Genomic DNA, 20,597 nt, shown 5'->3' with positions numbered 1-20,597 from the left:
ATATATATATAATTTGTTTTAGTTTCCCTCTAAACCATTTTCTTTAAAGGAATTATATTATCATAACTAAATTAGCAAGGTTATGTTTTTTATTTGCACTATTTAAAAATCTAATTCAAGTAAGGAAAATTAAAGGAAAAAAAAAAGATAAACAAAAATGGTTTACTAATTGCTCTAAAAATTAAAGTTACTGCCGCAGCTAGAAAACGGCAACTGAGCTGCTCCTGCCACACTTAATGGGTTAATAATATGCACCTAGACTTTTACAATACTACAGTCAAAGTAATCCTTTGATGACAAGAATGTTAGTGTCTGTATAATCTCTAATTGTGCATTTTCCATAATACTTGCTATCTTTGCAATTGCGGCTGGCAACTAAACATTGTTAGATTGCTAGAGTATCTGTAAAATTGATAAAAGTGAGTTTGCCTTAGTGCTTGCAATGTAGAAAGTCGCACCAACTATTCAAGGACAGTGATTTGCATTCAGAATTTGAAGGTTTCACCAAATGTGTAGTTTTGAATATCAAACATAATGTAGCAATAATTAGTTTTGTATATTTAAACTCATGTTTAAACATACCAAAAACGAATGAAAACAGGACATTTCTCAATTATGTTTTAGAAACAGAGAATTAATGAGATGCCATCGAAATACAACGTTTCTAGTAAGTATGCATTATCATTCACAATGTATGTTGGAAAAGATAGTCTGGACTGGTTGTAAAAAACAAAAACTATTGAAACTTGTTACCATATATAATATGCACCCTAACTTCTAGATAAATTTGGAAAATTATAGTATTGAAAATATGCTTGCAGTCATTCTTCCATACATTATATTTATCTAAATTTATTCAATAAAAAGAATTGTTTAAGCTGTTTGATTTTATACATAAAAATTGGATTGATTTCAGCATGTTCTGATCAAAAATGTTAGTTTCCTATATGTTACATAACTTCCACTCACTTCTAGCTTCCCAATTTAGTGCTGACCTCTGTATGCAAACATTTTTGCTCTCCACTAGCCTTGTGGCTCCCACCTAATCTTGTATCTTCACTTGATATTGCTGCATTGTTGCATCCAATTGAGCATGCAACAATCATCCACCAACAGGAATGTGACACTGCCTCTTTGAGTGCTTCTTTTTCTGTCAGGGGATGTGATGGCTATTAGGTTGCAAATGGTGGAGTCCTGCATGCAGTCTGAACCTTTTTCAGGCCTAGATATGGACTTCTCTCCTCCTATAATTCTTGTCCATAAGGATATTGATTTTAGGCGGTCTTTTCCTGCCATCTAAATTTGTAAACAATTCTTCCAGTGGAGATATGGATCTACATTGAAATTCTCCATCCTTCTATGACTTTTCTTCTCAGGTATGTTACTTTTTTTTCACTCTCTCGTATTTCTTATTATTTTTTACTTTCCCTTTCTTCATTTTATCATGTTTGCCTTAATTGCCTTACCCTCACTACCATTTTACATTAAGTATCCTCCACCCATCTGCTGATGTGTTTTTGGTGGACACTTGTTTCTTTCCTTTTTCTATGTTGGCTCATTCTTCTTTCTCAGCCTTGACCCTTCAGGTCACCTTCTTACTTGGTTACTCTGTTCTGTATACATTGGCACTGGCATTGGATGCATTCTGTCAGGAATGATCTGATCTTCTACTTTGTGCTTTGTCCCCTGTTTGTCTCCTCCCTCATTCAAAACACTTCTTATTGGGTCCTTCTGGTGGTGCCATATTGGTTGGCCCAGTTGTGGTTTCCTCTATTGAGCCTTCTGACTTCCTCTTCCTCTTCTGCTCTCCTGCCTCCTCCTTCAGACTAATAATTCTCTCTTCCATCTAGGCATGTCATCACTCTGGCCTCATGTATAGGATTTGCCTGATCCATGACATGACAGTTGGGACATTCTTCATATGTAGCCTTCTTCCTGTGTCATTCTGTATGCTAATCTGCCTTAGAAGTTTATCAGTGGAAGTGATGTATTTATCGCCACTGGTATCGGCATGGATCTTTCTCACCTTCTCGTGTTTGTGTTTCTCATCTATCTGTGTTCTTCACATGACTTATTGACCAGGATTGGTCTGTCTTAACTATTGCTGGTTACTGGGAAACTCTCTCAACTATTTTCTGGGATTCCCAATACATTGGGTTTTTCCCCATTTTTCTAGCCTACCTGACTGCTTAATGTTGTTCTCTATACTCTTACCCTACCTCCATTTGAACCTTTGGTTTCATGTTCTTTATATCATCTGTTTCTTAAAACTTATTTCTTTCTCTACTCCTCACCTGTGGTTGTAGCCATTCTGGTGTGTATACCATTGATTTTTTGCTCATTCTATTCCATTGCTCCTATATATTTATCTGGATCATGCTTTTCTCCCTAAAATATACGTGGTATAAGAAGAGTGATATTGTGTTCACTCCTATATCTCTTATTTTTATTCCCATTCAGATCCTCATCACCTCTTCTGTCCTGTTTGTGTGGTCCATTGTTACATCGACAACTTATCCGTTTAGCATATTCTTCATTGGATATATAAGCATGTTGGCAGTTCCAGATGCTTTCCCATCACAAGCACCACCTAACTTACTTATTGGCTAATAGCTTCCATCATCTATTGGAGAATTTTTTTTGGGTTAATTGTGGATGACCGCTCAAGCCTTTATTGTACGGTATTTCCATCATCAGACCATTTCTTCCTCTTTGGGCTATGGGCTGCCTCCATCTAATATTTTTTTACACATCATACTGAGTTTGACTGGGTAAGTCTAAGTCCTTTGATATATAGGTTAGGCAGTATATTCATAATGAGTTGAATGTGAAGTGAGTGACAACTGCCTATTAGAGAAACAATTGTAGAAAATATATTGGTGACTTCACAATCAACTTATACAACTCAAGTTTAGAGGATGAAATTTGGAAAGTCTTCCACTTTTTGTCTTCAGGTCACTGTGTGTAAGCTACTGCAGGCCTTATATAATATCTAGTTGGATTAAGATGGATATGCTTTGAGTGGTTGTTTGTTCATTGTCTTTCATTTTTACCTTACCCCCCCCCCTCTTTACAGATTCCTCTAGTCCCCTACAGGATCCTGTTCAGAGGCAAATGTTGCCTACTAGGGTATACTTAACCAAAACCTGCACAATGTAGGATTGTTCTGGCCTAATACAGAGTTCACCCATAAGATGGGGTATTCCACAAGGCTGGTCAAGGTATCCTCACAGCTCATTTTCCTAAACAAGGCCTAATCCAAACCATACCCACTCATAGACTAGCATGAATAAAGCAGGCAGGTGATTCCTTCTGAAAACAGATTTTCATGGTCACTCATTGCACTATCTTACAGTGATGTGCTCCTCTGAACTCTCCATCATGCTTTCATTCCACCTTTTTTTTTCTTCTAGTGGAGCATGGGAGTTCTTGCCACTCACAAGTTCCTAGTTACTGAGGTGGTGGACCATGAGTATTTCTCCTGAGTGTGACTAATTCCACTCACTAGAAAGTAGAGTGGTGGTGAAATTCTGTCTGTGTAGCACAGTTCACCCCTCTGGCCAGCTTTCCCTCATCCTATCACTGCCTGGAAGTTCGGTTACCAGGTGGTCTGGTGTTAGATTGGTGCAGGACCAGCCAACATAAGTCTTCATTTAGTTGCAGGGTGGATTTTACTTTTCCATTCTGCCTCAATGGGCTTGAGGTGAAAATGGTAGAGATCCTCCTTCTACTGTGGCCCAGAAGCTGAATTTCCAGTGCCACCTGATTTAGGACTAGATTGACTAACCATGTATAGTCTGATGCACCCAAGCCCCACTACACATATAGAACTTCCAAAAGCTTGATGCAGGTTTTGGACTATGCTTGTATCTTTGTCCATGTTTGTGACACTTCCCTTCCTTTCTGGGTGAAGAGTTTACCATGGTACAGCCAAGGTAGTCTCCCACGAGTGTGCCTTATATTATTTCAAGATATAGTATGTCACACTACATGGGCTTTCTTCAGGCACTTCTTGAACGGGGCTCATCTAGGTCAAGTTTTGCACAGGTCTCTCCACCACTTCAATGTGGGATTCTAGCTTGATGTGAACAGAGGTTATGTATTGTATTGGAAGTGAACATTTTTCGACACTGAAAATGTATTTCTGATAGATGCACACTTCTGCCTAATTTCGAAATGACATTTGAACAATCAAACTGGTGTATTTAAGTGTTTTACACTCACAGAAAAGAAGCCTATCATTCTATAGGTATTCAAAGTTGAACAATCAGTATGGAGGGAGCCAGCTGTGCTAGGAGGCAGTATCACACTCCTATTGGGGGAGGGGTGTTGCGTAGTCATTTGGATGCAACAATACATCATATGTGGAAACACTTAAGATTAGGTGGGAGCCTCAAAGCTAGTGGCAAACAAAAGAGTTCACATATAGATGGCAGCACTGATTTGGAAATGAGTATATTTCAGAAATACATTTCCTGTGTTGGAATTTTTTCTGACCATTATACAGCATTCTTGTCCTTCTAGGAGGAAAGTAGAAATAGTTTTGAGTAAAATAGTGCAAATTTGAACTTTGCAACATCAATATAAGTAATGATTTACTTGATTTTTTACCAATCATTTTTCTTAACCTGTGTTGTCATGGTGTGACGTAATTGGCTGTATCTCATTTTTTAGAAGCCATAGGTCAGTGATCAAAACACAGACTTTTTTTTGCTCTCAAGACAAGATATGAATGTGTTAGTGGGTTTGTATCGGTTAATGCTAACTATGTTTTACTACTAAAACTACTGTTTTACATGTTGCATTATGTGTAGATAATTATGTTTAAAACAACCAAGTTTAATTTCTAAGTTTGAAATTTCCATTACAGAGCATACATTTAAAATGATAATCAAGTGTAATACTTGCATGCACACACACACAAAAACGAAAATTAAAACAAAAAATAATTTTCATTTAAAACTCACTTTTTGGGTATTTAATGAAGTAATATCTTAAAAGCTCATTCATGTCCATTGACTCAGCAGTAAATATGATGGAAAACCAACTAAATGATTATGTGTCAATGTGGATCTCAAGTAAGTTTTCATTAGTTTTTATTAGGAGAAGCTTTCATGATTGGCAGTGTCAGAATAATTATTTTACAATGTATATTCTTGGGAACAGAGAGAGAGAGGTACCCTTTTTTTTCTTTACAAGATATTCCTTTGCATGCCCCTGTTGGGATGATTAATGATTACAGAACTCCAGTTCATTAATGCCACTCTATTGAGATTGTTGATCTGTAATAGCAATGTTAAGATTCATAAGTACTGTTATGATATTATCTATACACACATTTTTTAAATTTTGAAGGAAGAGAAATATTATTGAACTGTTTAATTGAATAAATTTAAAGAGACTGAATGGTGGTATAAAGAATAATAAGAAATATTATTTTGAAGTGTAGAACTGAATTTTGAATGGGTTCATCAATTTTTGCATATTCAAACATATTTGTTTTCGGCAAATTTCAGTATCTAGATGTGAATTTGCATCAATCTCCATCTCTTTGGCAAGTGCTCTTGAATCTGTCAGGGCTTTTGCAAATCCCTCATTAGACTGAACATTTTTGGGATTTGATTTTTTCTATGACAAGAATTGCAGATGATAAGTGAGTGAGGGCTGTATAGTTTTTACTCCTTACTTTCACTTGAGAAAATACATCCTGCTAAAACATGAGATAATGCAGGAATTTTAAGCTTCAGAGCTTAGCTTCACATCTTAATATTGTTCCACGAGTTGAGATAAGTGTCGCATCTTCTGCTAGGACTACTAAAGCAACGTTGTCTCTGTAACTTAACAAATGGCATGAAAAATTTCTAGTTTACTCTTTTGTAGTATTTGAGAATGGCTTGATAGTTGTTGTACTTGTAAACATATTGAGAATATTCAATCTATGTGTAGTCCAAGAACAATAAAACCCACTTTGTATCATTATAAAAAATACAGAAAACAACAACAAGATATTGCAGTGTCTTTTAGATGAGTTTAACAAATGAACATAACATGGCACAAAGGTTTTTTTTGTGTGTGTTAAGTACCAGAATTCTGGATTGAACTCCTTCTTGGATACTTTTTATATTTGCTCCATTGTTTTATCGCTTCAAGATTGAGCCCTAATTATTGAAGTTTTTGCAGTAGTAGCTCTGTCATACCAGGATCTGTTGAGTCTTTTGTTTCATTGAATTCATATAGTGTCCTGTAATTTTGATTGTACCAGAACATACTTTAATGAACCAATAAACACTGTCACCTGTTCATTTTGACTGATCTCTAGAGTACAATCTAATCCAATTGCATAGTAGTTTGCACTTTTTGTCAAGCTCACAATGCTGTGAATGATTTAATAAGTTAGTTGTTGAAAGAGCTCATTTTGAGTCCTTTTCCAAAGATAATGGTTCTTAGCTTTCTGCATTCTCACCCTTCTAAATATTCTTTCATGACAACATCAACCATGCCTAAAACTTTAAATTTAGAAAATTACCATTGTCATATTTGTCTATACAGTCTGAAGCTCCTGAAAGTCTCTCTAAAACATCTTGTCTATATTTAGTTTTGTTGGAAAGTTTATTGATGATTGTGTGGTATTTTGTGTTTGCTTAATTCTTCTAATAAGTTGTACCATTATTTGTGAAGGCAAATCATGTTGAAACAAAGAGCTTGCAGCAAAAACAATAATATATTTTAAATCCTCTACTTGTAGTGGGCCTTTTGATACAAGTAATTGCTCCACTTCCTCTCCAATATCTTTTGACCATTGTAGAGCTCTCTTGTTACTTCAATATTGTGACTTTGCCAATATGTTTTTCACTATCAGTTTTTTTTTACAGTTTCAAATTTAAATAATTTCAAATCTGCTGAACAATCTACTAGCAGTTCCTGATTTCTCACTGTCATTTTTCATATGCTTACATTCTTTCATTGTCTGAAAATCTTTATTCATCAATTTTTTCAGTTGAGTCTTTATGCTTCTGAATCTTTGTCTGCTGCTTTCTGTTTCCTGTACTTGATGCCAGACAAATGATGTCTATTACTGACAGCTTGTGATTAAACAGTAATAAATGTACTAATTAGAACCACTGAAAAAATAATGAAAACACTACTTTCAATGTTAATCTCAACTATAATCAAACAGGAAACAAAATGTCATGTACATCAGTTACATCTACTTATATAGCAGAGAATATGAATTTATGGAACCATGCAGATTCAGAACCTCTTAGTAAGTGAAATAAATCATTTCTTTAAAATTTACTTTGTTTCTGTGCTGTTCCTCTGACATATGTCTATTCTAGAACTTGCTACAAGTATAATAAAATGCTTGCCATGGCTTAGGAAGCAATAACATTGACATATTGAAATGCAGTACAGTACTTCTCTACTGCTTTGTCATCACTGACACTGGAAAGTTGACTGATTTCAATTTTAATCAGTGTTTTCTTTATTTCTCTTATTTTTTCGTATATTTCTTCTTCCTCTTCTTTCATTTTTTTTCATGTACTTCAAACTAATTATTTGCTGTTCACACTTGTCAGTACTATTACTTTCTTGCCACTCTTACATGCTGCTGTAAAGAATGTCTACTCTACCTACTTGCTAAGGTTGGCTCTGACATTCTTCTTTTTAAAACTAAAAACTAAGTTTGTCATCTGTGCTATAAATGAAATTTTATTTCCATGACACTCAACTTCTAAACATGTTGAATACTAAATTTCACTGAATTACCAAGAGTTTGTTAAAGACTCTCTCGCCAGTTATTTTCTTTTTCCCCGTGATATGCTTTGTTTGTAGATGTATATATTTGTATTTTGCTGTAGGCTTCTAGGTTAAATTCTTATGCTCAAGTCTTATTAAAAGGTATCTTTGAAAACCCAAGCAGAAACTTGTGTTAGACAAAAAAATAAATGTTTGAAGTGTCATATAATGAGATTCAAAAACTGGGGGAGAGCATACTTGGAAGCACATGAGTATCAGTGTCAAACTGGAGACTTGTTCTATAATATTGTTATTCTTAATAATAAATACAATTTGATAATGGAAATAATCTAAGTCCTTTAACATTGTAAGGATTTAATTACACCATGTCTTTGTTACTCAATATATACAGAAATAGCTATGAACTGAGAAAAGAAGTTACAGATAATTACTTGACTAAGGGACTTGACCTATAAATTCTATCATTTCTGGCTTAACAACAATAAGTAATAAAAAGATCATTGCATACAATATTTCACAAATGAGTTGTGAAGCTAGAGCTGTATACTTATTTTATGTTGCTACATATGCACTGGACTCTGTACCTGCTTGTGTTATAAGTGAATGGACTTCTCATTATCACTGACAAGAGTAAAGCTCTTGACTTCCTTATAACAGTCACTCCATAAATGGTCAGCTCAGTTTCTTATTTTTTTGAAGTAGAAATATGTGTTGAACTTGGTAATGTTAATTGTTTACAAAATTGAGTAATAACAAGACATTTGTATGTTTCACGAATATATCATTTATTCATGACCACAGCCAGTAAAGGCATCATCAGGTACAGACTGAAATGTTTTGTAACAGGGTTTCCTCAATTTTGTAATTATGGAGTTTTGCTAAGTATCGATGGTTTCAAGTATCAATTATATTAATTGTTTAATTCGTTTTCCTAATACATTTAGTGTTTTTGATAAGTTTGCTCAAGACTAAGAAAATTAGAAACCTAAACCAGATTAGTAAGTTTGATATTACAACTTAAAACTGATGCTGTGAGAAGTTGCAGTGTGTAATCTTAATAGATAAAAAAATCATAAATTTTTGTGTTTTTGTATTAAATATCAAGTTAAGAAAAGGATGATTTTCAGTTACTGTCCCCCCCCCCAAAAAAAATAGGTGGATGAAAAATATCCTTCTTGTTAGGACATGTAAATGTTTTCAAACTAAAACTTAGAGCATTCATAATACCTTTAACATATTATTTTGGTATTACACTATGACTGAAGTTGATGTTTCTGACTGAGATACAGTATATTTTAAAATTTACTCATTATACCTAATAGCAGGTATTGAGTAGCATAGATTTGAAAGATATACATGAATATAAACATTAGTTACACTATATATATATATATATTTCATAATAACGTAGTGAAGATTTAATTACACAGCTTTAAAATATATTTAATATTTTTTGTGAGGAATTGTGATAACAAAAATGTTAAATAGAATTCGTTGGAATTTAATTGTTAATGTTTTTGAGCAAAGATATGTATAATTAACAATAAATTGTGTAAAAACAAAACAAAAATAAACTACTGAATATACTTTAATGGAAGTTATATTGTTTAAAAAATGTAAAATTCATGGTCTAGATACCCCTGTAGCAATTATTTGGTTTTGAAATTAGAAATTTTCTTGTATAAATTTTTATATTTTTGGTTTCTTTTCTCTGGTGTAAATATTTATCTCATAAAAAAAGAAAATAAGTAGAACTTTCAAATATAACTTGAGGTTTTAACTATTCACACATTATATAAAATTTTGGCTTATTTAAGTAAGTTTTTGTGTTGTAAAGTCACATAGACTTTTTTCATTAAATAGTATAGTTCGTCACAATGACATCACACAGAACAACTATGGAGTCACTGACAAGTTTCGAATTCAGGTGCAAGAACATGGACAGCATCAATTTCTGGGAAAAAAAGATATTTCAGCCACTCTGTATCCATCCAAACCTGACACTAATATATCTTCTAGTGCTGAGTCGGAACAATTTGAGCAGCTATCAAAACAGTCGATGCCAATGGTGCAAGCTAGACAGTATTCTATCAATGGAGTACAAGGTAAAGTTTTTTTCTTCTGAACCAATAATATCCAATACCATTATTTATATGAATATAAAACAAGTAGCAATCATTTCTCTACCATTCACATTTCTCAACACTTAATTGTAACGATACAAAATAGAGTATGTATTCAGGTTTTGTAGCAGTTCAACATCACAACACCATTAGTAACTGTATTGTGAAATATTTGCTCATATTGGATAATAACTCATTACATGAACATTTGAGAGTTGTAGTTTCAAGCTATGTTAGATTTATCACCCCAGTTAAGTCAAAGATACTGAATTACACTGTATATTCAGTAATGTTGTACATATCTAGGCGTGAGAGGCAGTTTGATATAGATCTCATTTACACATAAACTGTTCTGTTTTTTTAATGGTGGGAAATTGTTTGAGACTGTAATATTTTAGCTAGATCTTACTCTAAGATTTTCTTCAATTTTGATATGAAGAACAACAATGTGGCGTTAACACTGACAAAGTAAGTTTAATATGAAGTAACTCTTTTTATACTGGCCCTTCAATATGATGTCATTTATTGAAGATTGAAATCCTTTGTACATAATTCAACTATAGAAATAAATTTAGTGAAAAGTTTGGTAATTTTCAGTTTATTTTAATAGCTATAATTACATAAATAGATTAATTTTTTTTTTCGGTTTAACAGGAAGAAGTAACTCAGGATTGAGTGTAATTGTGATTTTAGCTGCCATTGTGTGTATAATAGCTTTGATGTTACCAACCAAAGGAGAATCAGTTGGAAGCCTACCTCCTTATGTTCATCTTAGTGTGCACCAAAAACTTATTGCTGCTTATACTTTAGGTAAACTATTACTGGGCAAGTGTGACTAATATACATATATTATTCCTTTTAAACCAGTATCTTAAAAAATTTGATGACATGTCAAATAAATATGTATTACACATAAATATCAAGTATTCAGCATAAATATATATTAAACATTTCTGCAGTATTTCTTGTAAATGAGTAAATTTCAGTTGAGTGGAACTTCAAATGTTTAAAGCATTATCCAAATATATACAGTATCATACCATCACTTAGTATTCTACATGTATACAGTATATTTTAAAATTTACTCATTATTCCTAATAGCAGGTATTGAGTAGTATAGATTTGAAAGATATACATGAATATAAACATTAGTTACACTATATATATTTCATAATAACGTAGTGAAGATTTAATTACACAGCTTTAAAATATATTTAATATTTTTTGTGAGGGATTGTGATAACAAAAATGATAAATAGAATTTGTGGGAATTTACAAGTTAATGCCATATAATGGAAAATGGTTTTGTATATTTATTTTTTAAGACTGTGGTTAAAATGTTAAGAGTATTGAGTGAAATTAGCAAAATTGATCACACATTAATTTTAAGTAATTTTCAAATTATGTTTAACAATATAATGTGTAGAGTTTATTTTTCATTTCCAAAAACTTTCAATTTGTATTTCTGATTTTTTAATCCTTGTTTCAAACAAAATGATGGTGAAAGCTTGTTATCACATTTCTACAGGACTTGTAACTATGGTGATCTTCAGGACTTGATGCAAGCCTGTGCCTAGAGCTTAACAGAATGACTCAGTCATTTGCTTGAACGAACAGCAGTGGAATATCGTGTTTCCGAAGTTTTACCATAGCATTTTCTTATTACATGGTGAAGATACTAAGGAAAATGTGAAGTGTTTAGGAAGACTTAATTTTAAAGTTTTGCTGTTTTTTTCTTAACAGCTAGTGCATGTTTAATATAAGTCTGTAAAGTTAGGCTTGAGTGATCATGTATTTTACTGATGTCTAAAGGAAATGAATTTTGTGTTAACACTTTAATTTGAATGACTTTAGAATTTTTTTATGTAGTAAAATGTGTTTTTAATCTCTGTGTTCCTTTTATATTATGTTTTGAAGCATGGTATCCTGGGTAAGGATGTATATATGCATATAATTCCATTGAGGATAGTAGTAAGTCCATGACTAACATACAGTGTGCGGTAGACTACTTTTACAGAGATGTACATACATGATTCAGCAAGGATACAGTTATAGACCATTATTGAGAGAATGAGGGACCAATTACATTTTTTTAGTTATTTTATTACATTTATCTCCAGGAAGAGTAAGCAAAATTTTGATGCAGAAAATTAGGTTGTTCTTGAGAAATACAATTATAAAAATTGCTACAGTCACCTACAAAAAGATAAAAAATGTACATACTGGAAAATTTATAAAACTTTTAAGTTCACATGAAAATATTAAACCATAATTTAAATACATACCATGTTTTATGTCATCACAAAAATGAATGTTGCGTCTAATTATAATACTGCTGAATTGCCCAAGAAAAATGTTTTGGATTGATACCTTAAGTGATTAGAAAGAAAGAATGATAGTGAGCAATTTAATAACACAATTCTGTTTAAGAGTTTAATTCTGTTTCTGTGAATTCTGTTTAATAGTGCATGTACAAATGCAAAAAATACCTGAAGCCTAAGATTTAATAAGTTGAGATGGTTATTTTTAATATTAATTTTCTCATTAATAAGAGAAAGAACAGATTATCTATGAAGGAATATCTGAAGATAAAATCACGATATAGAAAATGTAAATTATACATATCACTATAACATTATATAAACAACTGTGAATAAGTTTACCCTACAACACGTTTATCAAATTCAGTTCAGGCATTGTTTTTATCAGTGCTTTGTAAGTGTGGTTGCTTGAACATAGGAGTTAAAAATGTTTTAAAACCTGTTAATTGCTATGTAATATATATATATAAAGCATTTCAATTAAGAAAGAGACATCTTAAACCTTAACCTTCCTCTTCTTGTTGGGTAAAGTATTCTTCAGTGTTAAACTTTATCAATTTAAAGTTTTTGATAGTAGATAAACTGAAAGCTGATGGGCATGTCTTTCAGATTTTGTTACTGTTCAACTAAACACATGCATACTATGTATATAGAAATTGTACTTTTTTACTAAGTCTTCAAATGTGATTTGATTTTCAATTTGTGAGAAAATGTCTTACACAAAAACAGAACAAATCACAAGTGCTTAAGAAGATAGAATCTTCCTTGGTAGGTTAGTGGTAGTTTATGGACTTAAACACTAAAATCCAAGATTTGATTCTCCATGATGAACAAATCACGTATATAGATCAATATGTAACTTTCTGCTACAAATATAAACTTAAATAGAAGTTAAAAGCAGCTAGTTATAATTTGTAAATAAGTGGAAATACTTTACTGATAAGTTACTTAAGGTTAAAGATATTTGATGCAATGGACAGATTAATATCATAGTTTAATTATTCACAATGCCTTTCTCATTGTACTTTGAGTAAATGATTTTGAAGGTTAGTATTTTACTAAATTTTAATAATATAAAATGTAGTAGGCGTGAAAAATTTAACTGACTGCAACTACCTGTTGAAAGAAAAGGAAACAACGTTTTGACTTCTTTTACTTTCAAAAGCAATTGCAGTCAGTTAAAGGTTTCAAACCTACTACATGTATACTCTGTCTGAAGTTCCACAGAAAATATATAAAAAGTAGTTTTTTTTTTAGGTAGGAAAATTTTGTGTTACTAACATAAAACACAACGTTTCGTAGTTTTCTACTAAAAGCTGCTGCTATCTATCATTAAGTTACTCAGTGGGATCCTTAAGCATTAAATGTCTTATTTACAAACAAATTCATTGAGGGAATGATTGACATCACAACAGCGGTATTGCCTTATCGTGGATAAAATCCCAATCTACTTTTGTGGGATGTACATGCGAGTATGACCCGTCCTGTCCTGCCTACAAAAGATATTCCCTAATTTTTTAAAGTTTATATATTTTTCGAAGTCTGAAGTTCGCTAAACAAAAACTCTCAAATTATTGATGACGTCATGGCTTTCAGAATATTTAAAGTTTTATTTACGTAAAATCGTTTTAAACTGCAAATTTAGCTAAATATACGTTTAATGTTAAAAGTGATCTCTCATGTTAACCGAAACGCAAATGATCTGCCATTCAGTCCAGGTTTGAAAATGATTAAGGGTTGCAGTGACTTTACAGTTCAGAACATTTCATCGTAATATGGAGTTGAGCCACTGTCATCAACATGTACATTTTTGCATTGATGTTGAAGGTTTAAAATCACTCCTCTGAAATAAATATTTCCAGAGCATACTTAACTTATAGGATCACTTGATGCAGTGTGAAACGTCTCGTAAGAGTATTATTTTCATGGTCAATGAGGTTTAATTTTGTGATCGCGGAGATACTTCATTATGTTAATTTGGTCTTCTTTCAAGGGACGTGTTTAGCAGTTAAGTATGATTTGGGGCTGGCGTTATCGTTCGTTTGGCTAAAAGTCTGCGCCATTTTATTCAAAAGTCTCAGTAGAAAGAGTGTAGAATATTGCATATGTTATGTGTAGCATTAAAGTTATCTCTGCAAAATATAGATGTAGATATAGTCCGACTTTGTGACGTCCTGTATATTGACACGACATTCAATTTAAACTGCGTATATTTGATTCATTCATGGACTGCAACGAGCTAGAATCAATACATAATGGTCGTCGGGTTATGATGAGGACAATGGTGTGCCTTATTCAGATTCTTGAGTAACTGCATCATTGATTTGGAAATGGCTTCACAATCTGCTAATGATACTTTCAGACACTTGTAGCTAAAGCATAACCTGATCTGATTGGCCAGGTTCCATTCATTCGATGTTAATCTACATAAGAAACTTTCAAACACATTATTTGAGGTTTATACATAGTTAATGAACAATCAAGAGAACTTTCACTCTCTGATTCATTTCAAAGTGGTGACTGATGTAAGATTTTTTTTCATAGCGTAACTTGAACAACCAATAATTTGCTTATCAGATTACATGCCTGATAATCAGCAGCAGTAGCATGATTTGTATATTAATGAATTGATTGGGTGGTTAACTATATACTATAACCGTGTTTTATCTTGTCATATTTATAATATTATAAATTTAGCCTATCGTTGAAATGTTTAATACAGCGTATATACTTATGTGTCTCGTTGCTGAGACATAAAATTACTCTTTCCTGTGATCATTTACATTCTATACGTAGCTACCGTGATGATGCCCAGCTAAATCTTAACTGAAGAATGAACTAAAATATCTAGTAGTGCCAATGAGTTTTATAAATCAAAACAAAAGTAACAAGTATTAGGAAAAAATATTGCTAAAACAAAAGCTATGTTGGGCTGGCTACCGAACTTCAAAAAAGGAACCAAACAAGATAGGGATGGAAATAGACATATCACTTGACATAGCAGACTAAACCGTCTCGACTTTACATAGAGAATACAATCCCTACATTACTGGCTTCCTCACTTTGCCTATCGAAAGCTTGGTATTTGAATAGAATCTCAGCTTTCATCATTATACCTTCCGTTTAGTTAACTTTATAATGTTACTCTTATGACTATTTTACAATGGAGTAACATTTTATGATTGTAAATTTTGCTTTTATTTGTTTTGCCAGTGAGGCTCAGTATAGTTTCCCTCGACATTTTTTAAAAACAAAAACCTCCTAACCTCTTTATACCTAACATTCTAGTTTCCTCCCATATTGCTCAATGGAAATGAGACATACTTACAACAATACATTGAAACTTGAAAGGTAATCTAAACACTTTCGGGTTGCCATAGTAGTCTGCCATGACATCATTCCACATTTTCTCACACTTAATTTTTACTTGGTCATTCCCAGTTTGTCCCTAACGAAGAAAGGGTTACCTTTTGAAAACACTAGGGTTATAGGGTTTGAATTTTTGATTAATAATTGTTTCAGATATTACGTAGGGTCACTAAGTTTTTGTAAAGTCAACTTAGAATATTTTAGACGTATTCCCACAAACTTACTTGATCTTTACATCATGCGCTCTCTAGCTCACAAACAAATTACAATATCAAAAATATTGTTTTCAATATTCAATATTGTTTTCTTCCTCGATTGGGAAGTTCCTTGAACAATCCTTATACTAAAATAAAATAAAACAATACACTAAACTGTCCATTCGCCAAGTCTTTTTTGGTGTTTTTTTTCTCTTTCAAGATCCATGGTATACAGATGAGATGGCGTCTTGTATCTTGTTGTCACTGGCCTTCTGATGCTGGAGGGTTTGTCCTTGATAGGTGGTCGAATGAATCCATTGACAGCTTCATCTTTGGTGATCCTTTGACAGTAGTTTAGGCAAAAACTCAGAGCAGCTCAGTAGGTTGAGTTTCTGATGATAAGTTCTCCTCTGTAGTTATCCAGTTGGCCATTCTTTCTGACTTACTTCCAGAGATGATTACGATGGATGACCTTTAGCCTGGATCACCTATCCTTCTGAATTCTGCAAAGTACATCATTGATTCTTTTCAGCACAGTACAGTCCTCCCCTCTAGTTCTTGATTAACTTTGGATATTGTCCTTTCTTGCAGCAGTGATTGTACAACCATACAATGTCACCTCAATGTAATTCAATCTTATCAGCATTACCATCGTAGCGACTTTTGATTTTATCACTAATGGATTTAAGTCTTTTTCTGGTTAAATCATGGATGTCATTGATAGTATTTCTTAACCTCTCAATATATTCTGTATAAGACTCCGAACGAGAGTACAGAAACCATTTTAAGTTCTCTCCCAAACATTAGTGATGATGGCGTGTTGCTAATAGCTTCTGTACAATAACTCATCACTAACAGTAGAAGATCTTGATTGATACCACATTTTCTGATGTTCATCCATACACTTGGCTAATTCAATTAATAGTGTGTATTCGTATCTCTTCACCATGCCAACAGAACATGGAAGAAGAGCTGTTGTCCTGGTATTTTTAATCACAAATATCTGACACATTTCCACAAACAGGTACAATTCAAAATTCTGTTCCTCATCCAAATGAAGTTCCATAGTTTCTCAAAATTTTGAGACAAATTTGTTGACGAGTTTCTTTGCAAGAATTTCTGCTCCCTAATTAGGAACAGTATATGCTTCTGGACATTTAGTAAAAGAGTCCACCACAACCATGATGTATCTATTCCCACTGTTGCTCTGTGGCAGTAGACCAAGCACAACAATAGCAACTCGCTCCAGTGGTACTTCAACACAATACTGCTGTATTTACCCATTCAGTTTATTTTGTGGACCTTTTAACTCTAAGTACAGTTCATCTGTTTCACACCAATTTTCCACAGACCCTTGGTACCTAACCCAGTAGAAACATTGTCTTATATGTTCCAGTGTCTTCTTAACACCCAAGTGTCTAGCTGTTGGAACGTTGTGGATATGAGGGGGTACTTCAGAATTTAGAGACTGGTGAAGTGCCAACTATAGTCATTATTTCTGTCTACTAGTATCTTCCCATTTCTGACATAATAGGCCCTCTTGTAAACATAGGGAATCCGGGGGGGGGGCTGTAGGGAGTAACTGTTTGCCATGAGGATTTTCAGAATTATTGTTGAGCCACTAAATAATTGGCTTTAGGCTTGTATCATTTGTCTAAACATCTTTCAGATGAGTGTTGAACCACATCAGTTTCTCATCACCGCTCGTGGATACCAAATCTTTGACTACACTTTTCTGTGCTTTAGGTTAGTCTTTTCTATCTTCTGCTTCTTTGTTCTCCCAGGGTTTACACTCTTCTTTATTATATGGTCTTCGGAATAAGTGATCAGCATTTTCATGGTCCTGTTCAAATTTGATTCAAATTTAATGGTTCGTTGTATTCGTGGCTCTAATGATGACACTTTTATTCTTCAAATTAAAGAGATTTCTACCAACCAGTTAGGAAAACTAAACACGACAATTTACGTGAATTGCAGTGATAATGATGTAGGCAAGGTAACTACGCATGTAAAATGTCAAAGGTTTGCACGTTTTATTCTTAACAGTTTTGCTAGTACGAACTGAATTTGGTATATTATGTAACTGCGTAATCAGATCCTAACCAATTGATTTTAATGTAAAAACAAAATACTTAATTAAAGACCTTCAATTTGTAATATTGTTGTACAAAAGTGCTACCACCACGTGTAATGATATGGTTCTGGAAAGTGAAATTTGAAATGCATTAGGTTAGTGCAAAATATTTGTATAAAGTAGCAGTTAAAACGTTCAAGGGAAAGTACAATTCAACAAGAACTCTTAATGAGTTCTCATCATTTATCATATATACGTAAGTAAAATATATTACGAAAACAAATTAAGTTTCAATCAACATCTAAGCGATCAATTCCTCCAAGTTTTAAATCTTTTGACTGATTGATCCTTCATATAAAATGTAGTATTTCATGACTTTGACAAGGCAAAGAAAAAAGAAGCTAAAAATAATAGATTAATTTTGATTATCAGGGAGCGAGAAGGATCGAACTAACTTAAATTCGTTTAAATTTTACAGTTTTTGGTAAGTTAGCCTTGAACACTTTTTTGATACATCGTTTGAAAATATGAGTTAATATGATGTCAAATATCTGAATTCGTTTTCACGGAAGCATTTTAATTCCCTTGAGAGAGAGAGTTGTTTCGAGAAGCCTGATTTGCTTTTAGTCTAAATGTTAACGTTTTGTCACACAAATGTATCTCAAAAACAGAGAAGTTAATCATATATGAAGAATTGGGCGATATTATTCAACAAATAAGCTGTGCTTTCAGGGTTATTATCTTGGATAACAACAAGACTTTGATGTTTCTGAAGTAATTCACATTTCAGATGGTGCTCGCTTAAACCACATAGGGATAATCACTCATTTGAGAGGCATTATTAATTTCAGGTAACAGTTTATCATGTAATGTATACATATTTGATATTACAGATGTCATTTATTTTTCGCCGAATGTAAAATTTAAAGTAAACTATGTAATATAGAAGCTTAGAGCCTTGATATATTTTTTGATTCGTCTACCCTCTACTGTGGATTGCAATTTTACCTATTCGAGGCTCATCAGCACAGATTGGATCAGCACACTAAAGAAATACAATAAATAATCTCATAATGGTGATATTGGTGGTTTTAAGTCTTTTTTTAAAAAAAACAACAATGGTTAATACACACATATCACCATTATAAGATGCTGTTTTTAGTAACCTAAACTACATGCACGCCAGCATTGTAAGAGGCTCTTTATTGTATTTCTTTGGCTTGCTGATTCGTCTATCATCTTTTGAATTTCTACTTTCTCTAGTCAAATATCATGACTGAAGAGAGAGCATAACCCTCTGCTGGATCACCAGCCTTTGTCTGAAATGACATGGTACTTATTATACTGTGCTGATGAGTTTTGATTAGGTGAATGCTCCAATAGTAGGTATGAGGGCTTATAACGTTAAAAATCGGGCTTCAATACCCTTGGTGGGGAGAGCAAATACAGTCTATTGTGTAGCTTTCTGGTTAACAAAAAAAATAAAATAAAAAAATAAGGCGAAACTGCAGTCCACAACAGAAGGTGCAGTGAATCAAAGAATATATTAAGCCTCTGCTTTACAAATTATATTTTCATTTTTACCTATGATGAAAAAAAATAAATCTGTGATATCATCATCAAACAGTTGATTTACTCCATAATACCAAATAATAATTTTGGTGGAATAATATTATTCACATACCTAAAGTAGTTTAGATTACTAAATGGTGAATTGAGAAAATACGAAACCCTATACCTCAAGTGCTTCCAAAAGCGCTCGGGCTATAGTGTTTTGCATTTTTTGTCTCTAACTAATTTTTTGAACCCATGTGTTTTCCTATCATTATCAAAAACACCATAAATATTATACATATAATTAAAAGAGTAACGTCTATGCATGTGTGGGAAGCTTCTTAAACTTCGTTAAACAATAGAGTGGATCTGTTGTCCCTCAGAGCTCCATCTCAGGAAGAAGTGTTAAGTTTTTGTGCGTGAATTTCTTCATTTGTTTATAAACACTTGGAGCACCGGTACCGTCAACATGTTGATTTTTAACACTTGACCCCAATACCTAGGTTTTGAAAGCTTCCCTACTCTGGTGTCTCTTACTAGACAAGTCAATTGGTTTGTCATTTGTGATAATACCATCTGGCTCAAAATGTCATTTGTACTAGAGGTGTTTGGTGAGATAGGTATAACCCACTTAGGTGTAACCTCGCTGTCATTGAGACGTCCCGCACGGCCATCGGTTTCGTTCAGAACTCCACGTACCTAACCTCTTACGTCTTGGCATGTCACTCAACTGTTTTAATTACTTTAAATACACAGTGTTGCCTTTACATTTTATAAACTTTGTGCATTCAAATACAAAATACCACAATTAAAAAATGTTTCGTAGGCGAAGCATGAGTCCCCCCCCCCAATATATATATGTAAACGTAAATTAATTTTCATAACCTTTTTAAACATATCTATTTTTCGTTTAAATGAGTTAAATATTTTGGAAAAATTACTATCTTTTTTTGTAATTCTAAAATTGTGGTTCAGAATTAGTTAAGTCTGTTGATTTAACTGAAGTTACTTTTCATAATCCTTCTTTCTTAGATGAGAAAAACTGACTGGCAATTTGTCATTCACATTTTCTAGAGTTGTGAGTATCTTAAAGAAATTACAAACAGTCCCATATAATCCAGTGCTGATTCATCCTGTAGTATATCTTATATGTATTTACATAAATAAACCCTTTTTAATAAATAATATATATATATATATA

The 20,597-nt window shown here is 32.9% G+C and overlaps 1 protein-coding gene across 5 annotated transcripts in view; it reads left to right on the top strand.

Annotated features, from left to right (window-relative positions):
- The window catches only part of LOC106464931 (motile sperm domain-containing protein 1-like), a 20,713-nt gene extending 8,947 nt beyond the window's left edge, over window positions 1–11,766 (top strand). For all 5 annotated transcript variants that reach the window (XM_013925102.2, XM_022392742.1, XM_013925104.2 and 2 more), the window contains exons 4-6: window positions 9,622–9,863; window positions 10,536–10,691; window positions 11,410–11,766. In XM_013925102.2, the coding sequence (XP_013780556.1) occupies window positions 9,622–9,863; window positions 10,536–10,691; window positions 11,410–11,441 (430 nt within the window). In that variant the 3' untranslated portion in view covers window positions 11,442–11,766. The remainder of the gene's footprint in view (window positions 1–9,621; window positions 9,864–10,535; window positions 10,692–11,409) is intronic.
- Window positions 11,767–20,597: the final 8,831 nt, after the last annotated feature.

Source organism: Limulus polyphemus, unplaced genomic scaffold, assembly GCF_000517525.1.
Source record: "Limulus polyphemus unplaced genomic scaffold, Limulus_polyphemus-2.1.2 Scaffold1786, whole genome shotgun sequence".
NCBI lineage: Eukaryota > Metazoa > Arthropoda > Merostomata > Xiphosura > Limulidae > Limulus > Limulus polyphemus.
The sequence above is the reverse complement of the archived record's forward strand: the minus strand, read 5'-3'. Positions and strand labels throughout refer to the sequence as shown.